Source organism: Trachymyrmex cornetzi, unplaced genomic scaffold, assembly GCF_001594075.2.
Source record: "Trachymyrmex cornetzi isolate Tcor2-1 unplaced genomic scaffold, Tcor1.1 scaffold726, whole genome shotgun sequence".
Classification (NCBI taxonomy): Eukaryota; Metazoa; Arthropoda; class Insecta; order Hymenoptera; family Formicidae; genus Trachymyrmex; species Trachymyrmex cornetzi.
In genome coordinates this window covers 344,243-360,388 of record NW_017300055.1, presented here as the reverse complement: position 1 = coordinate 360,388, position 16,146 = coordinate 344,243, and the positions used below count along the sequence as shown (strand labels likewise).

Genomic DNA, 16,146 nt, shown 5'->3' with positions numbered 1-16,146 from the left:
GGCTAAGCCACTGATTCCTTATAAATCTTTATAAATATATTGTAAATTATGTAAATTGATATAGATCTCTATTGTTTTTGTCAAGAGGATTTTCGAGAAATTTTCATTGTTAGCTTCATTTCTTTATCATTTTTTAACTTAGGTACATCACATTTTACAAACGTTATGCTTAATCGACATTGCTATTAAGTGGAGAAAAAAAGAGAAAAAGAGAGAGAGAAAGAGAGGGGTTGAAGAGACATTTGGCCTTAATTAATGATTTTCAGCGCGTAATTCGTCGATGCGAGATCTAGTTAGGTGGCCGCAATTATTGTGTGCTAGTCACGCGAAATTATTCCACGCTATTTTTTGTTCCACTCGTATTTTTCCGATTACGTTTGAGCACTGTGCTGCATTTAATGTCACTCACAAGGCTGTACCATCACACTTGCGCTAATGTGAATTACTTAATTAACACTATTAATAGCCTAACCTACAATAAACTAAAAAACAGGCTGCAGATAAGCTGAAACACACAGTTGTTGATAAGTTCGTTTAAATTGTTGATAAAAATTAATTTCACAGAAAAAAATAAAAGAGATGGTCTGTGATAATATTTTTAATTAGTATAACACTTAAAGAAACCGGGAAATTATTGATCAACCCAATATTTTATTTGCAATAAAAAAAAGATATTTTTATATTTGAAGATATTCCAGAATTAATGATTTTATTCTGTATTGATCATTATTTTAATATATGTATAATGAAATATTTTTTTGAGTCAGTTATGAAAGGTATCAAAATAAAACAAAACAATCACGATAAGATATTAATAACCATGAATTTTGTGCAGAATTCATATCAGAATAGCCTGAAGATGGATTTTAATAACCATTAACAGATGGATAAGACTGTTACGAGATGTTGATAATATATAATGTCAACGACGGAAGACAGTATATGATGAAGTGGCACTTACCTGATTGTTACAGCGAGCAAGACGATCAAGACGCCCACCAGAACCATAGCGATCAGCACTCCACCTATCATGTAGATACTACCGGTAGGCGGATCTGCAACAAAGAAACATTGTCTCATCATTTTGTTCAAGATAAAAATTAATCTTTCTTTTATCAATCCATTCAAATTCAACATTCGGAGTATTCAGGGTTAAGGACATTTAAGAATCTAAGGATCCTCGTGTTTAAACTCATTGCATTTAAAATGTTAAGGGGAGATCTAAACATATCTTCATTGAAAATATCCAAGTTTTTTAATCAAAATGATTGGATTGTCCTTTCAAAAAGTAACAGACAGAAAATTTTGATCTCTTTAACCAAATAACAAAATTCGATCACATCATTTTCCAAGTAATATCAGATCTCTAAATCAATTTTTATACAAAACTAAATGAAATTGTACTGTCAAAAAGATCTCATTTACTTTCATCATAGAGCTCCATTTTAGGGATTCGCTTTTAAAGAATCATTTTAATAGATTATTAAAATTCAAGCATTTGATATCCACTCAACAAGCTCAATATCCACGGTCATTTAAGAATCTAGTTTAAAGTAATAATCAAGCTGGTATTAATTTAATATAGGAAGAAATGTAAGTTGTCTGTAAATCGTTGGGATTATTCTATGGGATAATTCAATCTGGATAGATTGAAAGAGGTTGGCGAAGACGAGGAGTGAACCGATTCGAAGCAAACTCGTTCGGTTGAGGAGGATGGTCTCCCGATGAAGGCCAAGTCACATTTTTCCCCGACTTCTCTCACAGTCGCGAAAGAAGAGAAGAACCCGTCGTCCTTTCAAGTTCAACGCCACCTTTATGAGTTCGACTCGGGGCAAAAGGGATTACATGAAAAGGGAGTCGTTATGGAGCGCTATGCACATCTCCCGCTTCGTGAGATTCCCCAAATCGTTTCCTATCGTAACCGAATCTTATAGTTTCTTGTCAGATTCGTTCTCTGATTGGACCGCTTCTAGACAAAACGTGCACAGCTCGCGTGACTAATACGCAGAAGCAGTACCCACAAACACGAAATACGTTTTATTTATGCAGCAAAACGAAAACACTTCTTAAGAAATGAAAGAAGCTTATATTCCAATAGAAAGAAAATGTACGATTTATTTTGAAAACATGAGATTTTCAGCGAATAAGAAGATTCTTTGTTTTTCGAAAGAAACAGATGTGTTTTTCTTATCCTGTAGTAAGTGTTCGTAAAATGTCCTATTTCTTCTTAGACTAAAATAAAATCATGCAGACTAAATCAGTATGTCCAATGAGTTGTGCGCTGCGTAGAATGATTTTTTAAGTACCTAATGTACGTGATGGGAGCACACGTGTTTGGTGAATCAGCGTAATATTCTGACCGTCACGGCGGAATACTTTAAGTCTCGTCCGTGAATAGTTTGGAACCTGTCCAGTTTGTCACAAACAGCCCACAGGTTGCCGTCAGCTGACGCCGTTGGCAGATTCCGAGCTTTGCTGTTTTGGCCTCATCGAAAATAATCGTCACAACATTTCAGGAAATTCAAACAGCCTCTCTCATTGCGGAGAATTAAGTTTGGGGACATTTCATCAACTTTAATCAAATAAGATCGTCACGAGATGTCAATATAATTGCTTGATCTTGGCGGATAATATCGGATGATGGCGGAAAATTCAAATGTTCCCAAGATCAATTCTCAATGCGACTTGCTTTAACTATTTGAATGATATAATAAATAGAAGAGTGTGAAGTAAAGTATTGCCTTAAAATTTTAGTTATTTTTAGAAAAAGAGAAAATTCACATTATATACATTCTCGTTATCTGTGCACTATTATATATTATATATACATAATTATATATACACAGGGTGTCGCATTTGAAGCTTCGAACGCAATTATTTCTCAAACTATCGTTATTGCAGACAATGTTTCAAGTAAAACTTACTGGCGCTGTGCGTTCACTTGGCGCGAGACCCTACCATGTCATTTGATACCAAATTATTTGTTATTCCAAACAATGTTTTAAATAAAACTCATTTTGTTTCAAGGGAGACATCTTTTGATGGTCACAGATCCTCTCTAGGTGGACATGCCTCCAAAATTTCAAGGTGATCTTAATTTTTTTCAATGAAACTGTGTAGGTTTTTTACATAATGATTTTTCTGATGTAGTTTTTTTTTAACAGATATTTTATACTTTCTTGTATAAATCTGGCTTGATTTTATACTTTACTATTTTATTCATATTGATCCTAAAGTCGTTTGTTTTACCGACGCAATAATTTTTGTATATAACAATTACTTCTTTTCTCTTTTACAGATTCGAAAATTCTTTCCCAGATTAAAGTATACGCATTAATACGTGTCTGTGAGGTGGAGATTATGCTGAAAAAAAAATTTCGTAATTGAAATCTTTACCATTTCTTAGTCCAATATGGCATTCTAGAGTCGTCACAACATCGTGACAACATTTGCTTCATATAAAAGCTGTGCAATCTGTATTTATGAAATAGTAGTCCATAGACTAGTACTTTGCACGAAAAAACAACGTAGAGTTCTTAGAATTGGACTTAAACGTCTAATTAAAATGTTATTGTTATACGAAAATTTATGTGTATGTGCGTGAGATATTGGTGTACTACATAAAGTATTCCGTATGTAATGATGCGTTAGAGACACGTACATCTTCTATGTGTAAGTCCTACTTACACTATAACTAATCGTCTTTCGGATCCTCTTAAATATCTCGTAAGCTATTAATTTTTTGATAATCGTACCTTAGTACTTTTATAATCAGAATAATGAGAGATGAATCAATTCGTGTAAAAAAATACATAGTTGCTTTTAAAAAATATATAGATAAAATGAATTTTTTAAATAAGCAACTATGTGTTTTCTTTACACCAATTAATTCATTTCATTAGTCTATTCATAAAAATATTAAAGTACAATTATCAAAAAATTAATAGTTCACGAGATATTTAATATTTTATGTCAATATGTGGCAGAATAAAGTGTAAGTAAAATATAGTAAATGTAGTAAAATGTAGGAAAATATCTCGTATTAATTATAGTGCATTAAATGTTCGTGTGTGTGTGTGTGTGTGTGTTATACTGTGTATTATACTGTGTGTATAAAAACTATAATACTTGGCTCACGATAAACAGTAAAAATACGTAAACATACGTTACATAAGGATTCGTATTATTAATATGTAACGATTCGTACTGTACTCGTTAATAATGTAGAAGCCTTCCTGCGACGCACAAGGACAACGCATTAAATATTTTAATAACTAAAGCGCACGATACTAATAAAACTGACTGTCCTTGCGAAAGTGTGTATTTTTCATCTTAAAATTGTTCGAGTTTTCAAGAGATGATTTCAAGTTGTTATATGTTATAAGGATTAATACAGGGTGGTTCACTTAAATCGACCATCTAAAATGTTTCACTTATTTTTAATGATATAAAAAAATATTTTAAATAAAAGTGGAACGGTTTCGACGGGGACGTATTTTGATTATGTTTTTTTTCTACGTGGAGGCGCCAAAAAGATGTGAAGGTCACCTCCATTTTTTAAAATGGAATTGTATAATTTTTTTATACAATATGATTCCTCTAATTATTGTACATATAAAAGTATTAAGGTAGTGATATAAAAACTCAATAGTTTACAAGATATTTCATACTTTTTGTTCTGGCACATATTGACATAAAATGTTAAATAACTCATAAAACTATTAACTTTTTGATAATCGTATACCTTAATACTTTTATGATCAGAATAATGAGATGAATCAATTGATGTAAAGAAAATACATAGTTGCTTTAAAAAATATGACTGCAAAATGAATAATTTTTAAAATAAGCAAATATGTATTTTCTGCACACCAACTGATTCATCTCATTATTCTGTTCATGAAAGTATTATGGTACGATTATTACAAAATTAATAGTTTACGACATTTAATATTTTATGTCAATATATGTCAGAATAAAGTATAAGATATCTCGTAAACTATTGGTTATACTATTGATATTAAAATTTATCTTTTAAAAAATTTGTCTCTGAAGAGATTAAGTACAGTTAATATCAAATTCTGCCTATAATCTTTTAATTCTAATTTTATGAAACAAATATGAAATTTGGATGATTTACTAAATTTTTCCTACGTTTAGAGAAAGTGTCAAGAGTAGAAAACAGAAGGAAAAGGAGTAGGGAAAAAATGCTTTGTGGGATTCACAACGGTTTCGTTATTGGCCATTCACTTTACCATTTCTCGATGTAGGACACGGTCGCCTGAATCACGTCATGATATTAAAGACGAAGAAATTTATTCGCATGTCGATGTATCAGTTCCATGCTAGTGTCATCGTCAGCATCTTGACAAAGTTGTCAGCGAATATAATATAGACCCATACAAATACCGTCACGAATTTTAATATAATACACTGCTCAAAAAAATTACGGCATAGAAAAATTTTGGGCAAAAATTGGCTAACCTTGACGGACGATAACTTTGCGAAAAATTATCGTAGGATAACGTTTTTTCTTTTTAATTAAAGCTTGAAATCTCTATTTTAAGACGCTATGGCCAGTTTTTAAGTTTAATGCACCCCTATCACTATAACTTTCAAAAATATGAGGTTGTCGTATTGAATAGTATATGTAAAAAATGCGAGAGCTACTTTAAAGTGCTGTAATTTTACGAAAAAAAATCGTTTTTTTTTAATTAAATGAGAAAGTTCGGACTTTATGCCGTTGCAAAAGGCATTTCCCAAAAAAATTTTACAAAGTCCGTACATTCCGTCAAACTTTGTAATTTTCAATATGACAAACACAGCCTCATATTTTGAGAGTTACAGTGATAGGGGTGCATTAAATTAAAAATCTGGCCATAGCATCTTAAAATAGAGATTTCAAGCCATAGGTATATTTCGATAGTATACGTTATAAGAAACATTTTGGTACCAAAAACTTGCGAGCAATAAATTCTTTAAACAATGTTTGAGACAATAAGGGGCTCGGCGCGGGCGCCGATGCTGATAAACTAATTATTTTTTATGTGTTACAGTTAGCAACAAAATCGGAAATAGATATATTTCGATAGTATACGTTACATGGAACATTTTGGTACCAAGAACATGTGAGCAACTAATTCTGTACATGTAGCTTTTAATCATGACGCTGCTACGCGTGACGATGCAATTTTAATTATTTATCGATATTTGTTTAACAATTTAATTTTTTTTATATTTCTTGGCACTATTCTGGAGCAACAAAAGAGCAACAAAATCTGGCGTACTTGTTTTTTGATATTGCAGTTCTGTATATATTTTTTGGCTATAGAGGGGTCTAGCTTGCCATTAAGCTGGACCCACCCATTTTTGTTTACTGCTAAACGGTTGGAGCAACAACATTCTTTCTGGAGCAACTAATTAGCAACAAAAGAGCACTAAATTTTTTAATATGTCCGGACTCAATTTGCGCTGGTGGGGGGTCCAGCTTAACAGGGGTTAATAGGACAGTGTGGTACAATAAAATAGAACGTAGAATTGCTTAAAAAACTGCAATTACTTTCGTCTTTATATACCTTTTTTAGTTAAAAGTAGTGTCATTCAAGACTTAAATGTACGTCGAACAATATGTTTCAAAAGTAAGTAGTATTTAAATAAGCATTAAATTAAATATCGTCATCTTCGGACTTTCGCTCAGTTGAATATCATTTAACTAATATTGATAGTGATCGAATTACAATGATTATATGGGGCCGTTCTGAGCCGGTTTCTGACTAGTGTTGCGGTAACGTAAATCAGCGCAACGTGATTCAAACGTGACAGGATACTCACTCAGCTTACGCAATCCGGCTGCGCAAATGAGTGTTTTTTTTCCATGATTCTACCACACGCGCCGTCAGGATTGACGATAATGACTTCGAAGAGAATCGGGGAAATGCCGTTCTCGACGTCATCGTCATCGCCGTTCATCATATTCTACAAAACCTACATGACGTCATCATTTTCGTGAAACTTTGAGGACGAAATAGGAGAATGCATTAGGAACGTTTAACATAAGATCTTGAAAATAAAATTTTCCGATTTTTCAACCGTTTCGTCAAGTCACTGTCCTCGTGATTTATGAACTTCGATTCTATATCCAGCTGCCGCTTAACCCTATTTATAACAGTATAACTGAGACGTTGCATTATTTCGTTAAAAACAGCAGCACCGCTCTATCGTGGATAAGGCGCTTGTCGAGCGATAAAATAGCTTAATAGTATAAATAACTTAATAAATCGGCGATAATAAGACGGTAATACCGTACGAAGTGAATGGCTTCCAGGAGTCTCAAAATACCTTTCTTCAATCTCCTGCATGCGATGTGATTAATTAATACAATTTCATCAGTGGTTCTTTATATAGGGAATTTGACAAAAAATTAAACTGATTAAATAATGTATACATGTTAAATCTATTAATAAAACTAACAACTATCTAAAAATAAAACGATCGAGTGCGTCGAAGTTAATCAAATTAATAATGAAGATTATGTAGATTATATCGAGTGAGATCTAGTTGAAAAACAATTTTTGAGTGAAATTAGTTTCTAATGCTCTTCATAATGCGTATATGTTCTAGAAGGGACCACGAGATCTTTTCTATTGATGAAGTCTAATAATGTGATCTTAAAACTACTCTATATACGTATTACTGTAAAATCGTTTTCTCTGGAGTTGACTGGTGATTCATCAACTTGATCCGTGCACTTCATCTGATTAATCAACGATTAAGTGACTTTTGCTGTTTTCTGCGTGAATCACGCACATCTGTGTGACAATTACTCTCTCTGTCATTTATCCACTACACTTATCTTCGAAAAATATTTTTTTTTTAATGAGAGCATTAATCTGTTTTGCATTTTAAACGCGTTACTCGATTTCTTGCACCGACACGATAAATAGAAATGAATTAATATTTAAGGTTCTTTTCATTTGTTAATTATGTGACAAATCGTTCAAAGGAATTAAAACTGGTATTAAAAGTACTGAAAATTTGTTGTAATGTGTGTAATCAGAATAAGTGCTAAAATTATTACATACATACATTATTTTTGAATATAATATCGATATCTTTTAATCATATCGATATATTATTGTATTAAATGAACCTTGATATTATAAACTTTATCTGATTTAAAATGCATTTATTTATAATGCATTCTTGACATACATACTTTACAGAATAAATTACTTAAAACAAATTAAATTACAAATTGTTATCATATTATTATATTATTATTAAATTACTCGGAAAAAATGCTATACATATGGATATATTTTATATATAATTATCTATAATCGTATATAAAATATGTCAATTTTTTATATAATTGTATATAATTTTATATAATTTTATGTAATTATATATAATTATATAAGAAACACTTTTTCCCGAGTACATTACAATCTTCTGGAAGATTTTAATACAATTTTATTTTTGAGCTTTCAAAATTTTTGAGCTTAAAAAAAGTCTAAAGAGATAAAACTGCTGATTAGGGGATTCCATTCCAATGACTTTAAATCTTAGCATATAATGCAAGATCATACAACCATGAGTAACATTCAAAAAGCAGCCGTCGTTCGTTATTTATTAAAAAGTTATTAATAATGAAAATTAATTATTCTCTTAATATTTTAAACAGTAGATAATACACACACACACACAAAGCATATTTTTATGTGGAATGTTATAAATCTATGTAAAACCCACTGAAATAGGCTGCGTTCAGCAGCTATTGACATTAAACATAACTGATCTTGCCCTTAGTTTCTCACTGAATCTAAATGTGTAAACCAATCATATTAAAGAATTTAACAACAGTTGCAAAGCTGCTTCTTTTTGCTAAACGCAGCCATGCAATATTACTAGAACGAGCGCTAGTTTCGCAATCAAACAAAAAAGTCAATCCAAGTGGTATATTTATCCTTTTCTCATCTATACTTAACTATGACTGCGCATGTGCAGTATCGTTTACTACACACAGCGTGTGTGTAAATATTTACCTTTAATAATAATAGGATTACCCACTATAATTGTAATTTTACATGCAATTTTTTTATAGTTGTAAAAAGAAAGAAGTCATTTTTTATGAAATAAAAACACCGAGAAAGAAATTTTCGAGTCGGATAATATTATAAGTACCGATAATATTATCCGACTCGAAAATTTCTTTCTCGGTGTTTTTATTTCATAAAAAATGACTTCTTTCTTTTTACAACTATAAAAACTGACTCTGTCATATTTTGAGCTGCAACCAAGGTGTATCGCCCTGAATGTTGCCGGATTGCAACGTATTAGTTTGCGCATTAGTGCAAATTTCTCGATAGCGAGAGACATTGGACTTGATCCAATATAAGTTGATGGACTTTATCCTACTTTATCTGCTTTTATCGTTTATCAAAAAATCGTCATGGAAATTTGCACGTGACTGTGCTTCAATTTTGCAGTTGGAGCATTTTCGGGCCATTCTTTACTTTTGTAGACGTTGCCCGTAATATTTTCTGGAAATCTCGAAACAAATTTTTGAGAAATTGTCTATTTTTTCTTGTCACAGGAAAAATCAACGATAGACGAATAATAAATAAATTAGGATATTCTTGAAATAATCTAATGTGTGTTAATAAACGGAAGCATTAAAAACATACAGTATGAGATACATGACATGAAATTATAGAGAATAATACATACAGAAACGAAACTGGACAAAATAATATGTAGAATAATGAGAATAGTTGATCATTAATCTTTGAAGATTAGAGAATCTCAAGAAAGATGAATGATTTTGCATTAATAATAGTAAAAGTTTAATTTTAGATCTAAAAAAATTTAGAAAAATACTAGAAGAAATATTTAAAAAGTTGTATTTTATATAAGAAAATATAAAATACAATATATATACATTTTTTAATAAATTATTTTAAATACAATAATTAAGAAATAATGCCTATCGGTCAAAGCTAGATCTTGAGTGCTATAAATAATTTCATGTAAATTTACATACCACATTTGTAAAGTCTTTCAAATTGCTCCGAATTGATTTTTCGTTCTTAGAAACGCAACTGATATATGAACTACTATAGTAATATCACAAATTAAATTGACGAGCAATTTAACAATTTGATGTTCAATTGGCATCATTTTAAGAAGATCTTCATGTACTGAAAATCTGCAAATAAATTTATTGCGAGAAATATCACTCGGCCGTGAGTCGAACCGGAATCTCTATAACATTCCAAATTTATTTACAAATTTTCAGTACATTAGTTCAGCTGACGGCTAAAACCTCTTGAATGTTGTTCAGGATCATGACTTGAAAAATATTTGTCAAGATCAAGGCCATTAGAGATTTATCTTATCTCCATTTTTATGTACGTAAAAACAAGAATTAGAAAAACACTCTCCAATGGCCTTGAACAATATTCTCTTTACAATTCTACCTGTCTCATATCAAACCGTGCATGAATAAAGAGAGATGTACGCTGATATTTTTCGTCATCTTGAGGAAACGTCCAAGAGCATATGGTCTTTCTGCTTTTAGGTCGGAATTCATAATAAATTTTTATTTCAGATCGTTTTAAGATGACACATAAACCAATCACAGAGCTGTATTACATCTCAATATATTACTTAAGATGATCTTGAAATAAGAACGGACTAACTATAAATTATAAATACCGGCCTAGGATTGCTTTTTAGGACCATATTTTTCTTAGAAAAGAAACATGGACCATTTTTTCCAGGCGTTTTTTTTCCAAGATATTAAATTAATACTTCACATGTTTACCTTTACGATAACAATAATTATAGTCTCATGTTTTTGATCAAACAATTCCTGACAAAAATAACAATGTAACAACGGAACAATCTCCTAATGTAAAGATTAACTAATTTTCATCAAATCTATCGATTAAAGTTGTTAGGCGAAAGAATAGCGTTTTCAGGAGACCGTTAACGTCATTCGGAAAAGGCGATAACAAAGTAAGAGCTATATTCCAAAACGTCCTCTTTAAGTATTTTCCTCGAAGATAACGTTTTGGAATGTATTAAAACTAAGAATCTCATAAGATCGTATATATGTGAGTATACACAACCAACGGGAGATAAATGCCATTAACGGTCTAGCTGGATTTTAAATGCTTGTATAATTTTGGAATGCAGTTCAGAAAAATTGTAACTAAAAATGTCTTTAGTTTTGCAATAGAAGTGCGTAGGAATCCATTTACACAAAGAAACTATCTTGAAAGACATATAGTTTGAATGATCTTAATTCATTCTGCGTTATTTTGCAGAGATGAAGCGATTCCAAGGACATTTCTGCTTCTCACATAGTGGAAACGATTTCGCACCGTGACGTAACGTTCCATACCGTTTTGCGCTGTTTCCAGCGGTCGCAATGCGCTTAATTTCTGACGTGTGCCGAACGAATTTTGTTAACGAAAATTTTCACAATGACAGACACGCGTAATGTAATCCAGATGATTGCGAGCTCTCGTAATTGCGCCCGTCTACGTCAATGTCGTCAATGCAAGTGCACATATGGATAAACAACCGAGTTATTATGCTGAGTCTCGCGATTGGTACAATTGAAGTTCCGGCGGTATCGTCAAGGCGCAAGTGTCCCCCACGTGTTGTTATTTGTGTCTTCCTCTATTCTAACTCGATCCTTTGTCGTATATCGAAATGTATACGCAGTATATCTGTCATTAAAGCGCGACTAGAGTTTGACGTAGCGGTATCTATTACACAAAGCGGACCACATGACTTGATCACCTCGATTATTCTCTGTAGAGACTTTCAATTTTGTTCCGAGTTCTCTCGATTCCGACGGAGTAAAGAACGAATAAATTAAACAATTTTCTTTAAAACACGTAATTTCAATAAATCAATAAAATAGTACAAAAAATAATGTGCATATACTGATGTGTCGCTGCAGTTTCTTGATGCGAACAAAAAAGTGATTTATTAAATAAAGGAAATATCAGCTAGTGGCTTCTTTAAGCTCATCAACTTAAAGTCTTGAAATTAGACTACATATCTAGATCATTTTGTTAAATCAGTAATGTCTTAGAAAGCGAAATTTGTTTAAAAAAACATATATTAATTTTTCTTGTTTTAAACATATCTTCATATTGTAACAAATATAACATATTAATTGCAATAAAAGTTATTGTGTGTTGTAAATTAAAAAAGTTCAATTATTTCCTAATTATTTCGTAATTTATTTCTGTCAGAGTAGAGATCCTCTACACTAAGAAAAAGGTACTTAAAATCTTATTCGTGAGATATAATATTTATTTTACTGAAATAGATTCTTATTTAAATACGGTGAAAAAACATTTTATTTTTAGCAAATAAATCTATTTAATTTTATTTATAATTAATGAGACATTTTAAAGAAACGTATATTTTGTCATTATAGTAAAATCTTTATTCAATTTTGATCACTATATATATTATTTTTATAATCAATAAATGTTGAAAAAAATGTTTATTTGCAAAATGTTAGGACTTTTTTGTTCAATGTAATCAGAGTTTGGTCACAACAAAGGGTCCGACATTTTTCGACAAAATCGTTCAGATATCAAGAAAAGATATATTTTAGCTCGCTCTGTAATAGCTCTGTAGTAAAAAATATATGCTCTCTCATTTTAACTCTAGTACAAGAGAAAAAAATATATTCTCTGACTAATTCGATTTGACGAAGAATCATTAGACCAATAAGTTGTTATCTCATGGCCAGTCTCTGATATTAGGGGGTCTCTATATCTTAAGAGAGATTAGCGGTATCATCCCAAGTAGCAAAGTTCATTTTGACGTCAAATTCAAGTCATGTTTGTACAAATGACGTCAAGCGACTAAAAAGTGATTATAGGTTTATATTCGATGGCATTCCGTGACGTCATTTTCGTAACGCTATTCCGTAATGTCATATTGACGTCATAAGTCACCAGTTGGGTAGTATAATGGTCAGTAAAGGACCAAAATATAACGTCGAAATAACGGCTCACGATGACGTTAATCGTCTGTGACATTAGAACATCAATTTGACTTCATTAAGACGTCAGTAATGGTCAGTAAAGGCCCAAGATATAACGTCAAAATGACAAACTTTGCTACTTGGGATCTAACTTCTTTTTTACAGTCATAAAAAAATGTTTAATTAGCACATTCATTTACAATAAATAATGCATTTAGTCACCTCATATAATAAAAATACAGGATACAAATTATTCGTTATAAATTCTACATCACGTTGTTTCATCAGCGAATTCTTTGACAAAGAAATAAAATATAATGTTTAGAAAGATAAAATGCGCGGATATTTAAGAAAAAGGATTAGATAGCTTAAGTAGCTTGGAATTAATGCAAACACGAACAATGAGAGAAAAGTGTTTCGTAAAAGCAACTGGGTACTTCTGTGATCTATTTTCGCAATGCTTTCGTTCGATAACGATCATGATATGACCGTAAATTGCTATCATCTGACCTCTACTGCGACCTACATCCGATCGAAGCGCCAATCAACGCCGAAATGATCTCGGTCTTCGATTTCATATTCTCATCTCTATCTACTAATCGATACCAACTTATTATTATTATTATTATGTACTTTAAAATACACAATAAATTAATAATATATGAAAATAAGTTTTAATGTCGTTTAATAAATGATAAGCAGTATTAATTAATTATCATTAAATAATTAATTACTGTCTGAAGTCTGTCAGAAGTCGATCAGAAATTTGATATGATACTTGACGCGGATAAAAATTAAAGATCAGACTAATTACATTAAATTGAGGATGAATACACACGTACATGGATGACAAAGGAGCTTAAGAAATGTCACTTCCAACCAGGGGTGCGATTCCGTAACTGTTTTACACTCCTACCGATAGTTGTCGGTGTCGTTGCGCAGCTTTTTCATCATATAAAATATCTACGCAACGCCACCGACAACTGTTGGTAAGCGTATAAAGACAGTTACGGAATTGCGTCCCAGAAATTTGGAAGAGGCTCATTCGACATATATTTATGGAAAGTTTGTTTGTAACCAGGAACTTGTCGGATACGCTCAAGGCATTCGAAAATTATTTCGTTGAAGATGACTCGCAAGGAGTCGAAACTTTCGAACAAATAAGTCGTATATAATAGAAACAAATTACATTATTAATTTGGCGCACCAATAACTGCGCAGTATTATTCTCATTTACCTGTATTGCGAGTTTAAATTATTATATAGATATCAGAGAGTTCAATAAAATATTATATATAATAGGAAATATATAATAGGAAGTTATGAAATATTAATTTTTCATAAGTGATAGATGATATGCGTAATTGCATTTTTTTTCCACAATCACATTTTATCAATCAGTTCGCAATTGAATTTGTTGCAGTTAATTTCGTCATTTATGAAAAATTACATTAGTTAAAAATTCAGAACTGCGCGTTTATAAAATTCAATGGCTGCAATGTCTTTAGGAAAACAAATTGCACATAAACTTATGTAAAAAATAGAAAACAAGTATACATTGGAATTCCTAAATTCATTACAAGCGAAACATAAAAAAAAAACGTTTGAAATAAAAGTTTTAATGTAAAGAGAAAAGATGATAAATGTAATAATACTTCACAATATATTTTTAAGAATAGTAATATTTTTCATGATACCTACGTAAATTTAAAAAATATATATTTTCTGAAATAAGATTCCTTTATACTTTTTATACAAGGTGTCCCGAATTTAAATATCAAAACTTCAGGAGTATGTAGGGAATCGATAATTATTTATTACAAGGGATCCAGTCCGATGACCTTGACATATGTTGTCGAGGTCATCATCCTGAGTAACTTTGCTTTAACAATTAAATGGCATTCTCTTTTACTTTTTGAGATATTTAAAGTGCAATTTTAGTATCATGCGCCTATACAATCTTCTACGCGAAGCGAAGTTCAGCACACCTCCCCTCCTGCCTAGGGGCACACGACTTTCCATGCAAAGCAAGATCATAAATAGCACATTATTATATAATTTATTCATTAAATTTTAGTTGGGTTTAAGTGGGGGTTAGTTAGGCAGACGTATTAATTATACTTGTGTGTTAAAAAAAGTCAGATATAATATATGTGTGTGTGTGTGTGTGTGAAATAAATGAAACTAAATGATGTCGATAAAGATTAGAGCAAAAAAAAAATAACTTTGTTGCGCATGCAAATGGGAGACTCACCGAGATGCGACAACGAGTATGGATCTGAAACAACAAAAAAGAAACAGACAGGATTAAATGTTATGCTGATTTTAATGACCACATGATCTGCAGATGCTCAATTAACAAATATTTTTATCAATAAATAATTATAATAACAAAGTGAGGCACTTCGTACTCCAAACGAAAACAAGACAGCGCAGACCTGCGATTTTCTCAAAATTTATTTATAAATATAGACATTATCAATTTCGAACAGTAACACAGCGTAACAAGCGTTCCTAATTAATGTCGCAAAACTTGAAAGTGTATTTTTCGAAATGGAAAATCAATTTTTTATTAGTAAAATCGGTAGGACGTAAGTATAATTCTTTTAATTATAAAAAAAGATCTTTTAATTATTATAGAACACTGCACATCTTCTACATGCGGTATGCATTAATTTAATGAGCGCAATAAACATTTGTTTGATATCAGATCACAGAACAACTCTTTTGAGAACTATTCGCTCAATTTGATTGATATGATACTCGATCTGCATTTCGTTGAAGCGATTGTCTTTCCCTCCTCCTTCTCCTCTTTTTTTATTGAAGATTATTATAGAATGTGTGGCATTCAAGGTCCACCAACTGAATCTATCGACGCACATTAAGATAAAGTAGCGGGGAAAACCTATTTATAGATTATAGGCCACTTCGTCTTTCTTTCTCGAGAAGGCTAGTAAAAAGAATTGAGTGATCGATATAGACTTTCCCTCTGTGATGTCATATTAGAAATGTTTTATACTCAACCGACTAATAATCATTTCAGTTTATTAAAAGAAAGAGGGTATTGCAACTGTAAAAGTATTTTTTTCTAAATAATTATATTTGCCACAGATATATATATATATATA

At 31.4% G+C, this 16,146-nt stretch overlaps 1 protein-coding gene across 5 annotated transcripts in view; it reads right to left on the bottom strand.

Annotated features, from left to right (window-relative positions):
- Positions 1-16,146, bottom strand: part of LOC108767790 (uncharacterized) — a 94,769-nt gene that overhangs the window by 13,526 nt on the left and 65,097 nt on the right. For 3 of the 5 annotated variants that reach the window (XM_018517834.1, XM_018517835.1, XM_018517837.1), the window contains 2 exons: positions 15,273-15,296; positions 962-1,055 (listed from right to left, as the gene is read on the bottom strand). In XM_018517834.1, coding sequence (XP_018373336.1) covers positions 962-1,055; positions 15,273-15,296 — 118 coding nt within the window. The remainder of the gene's footprint in view (positions 1-961; positions 1,056-15,272; positions 15,297-16,146) is intronic. The other 2 variants (XM_018517836.1, XM_018517838.1) reach the window with 1 other exon arrangement.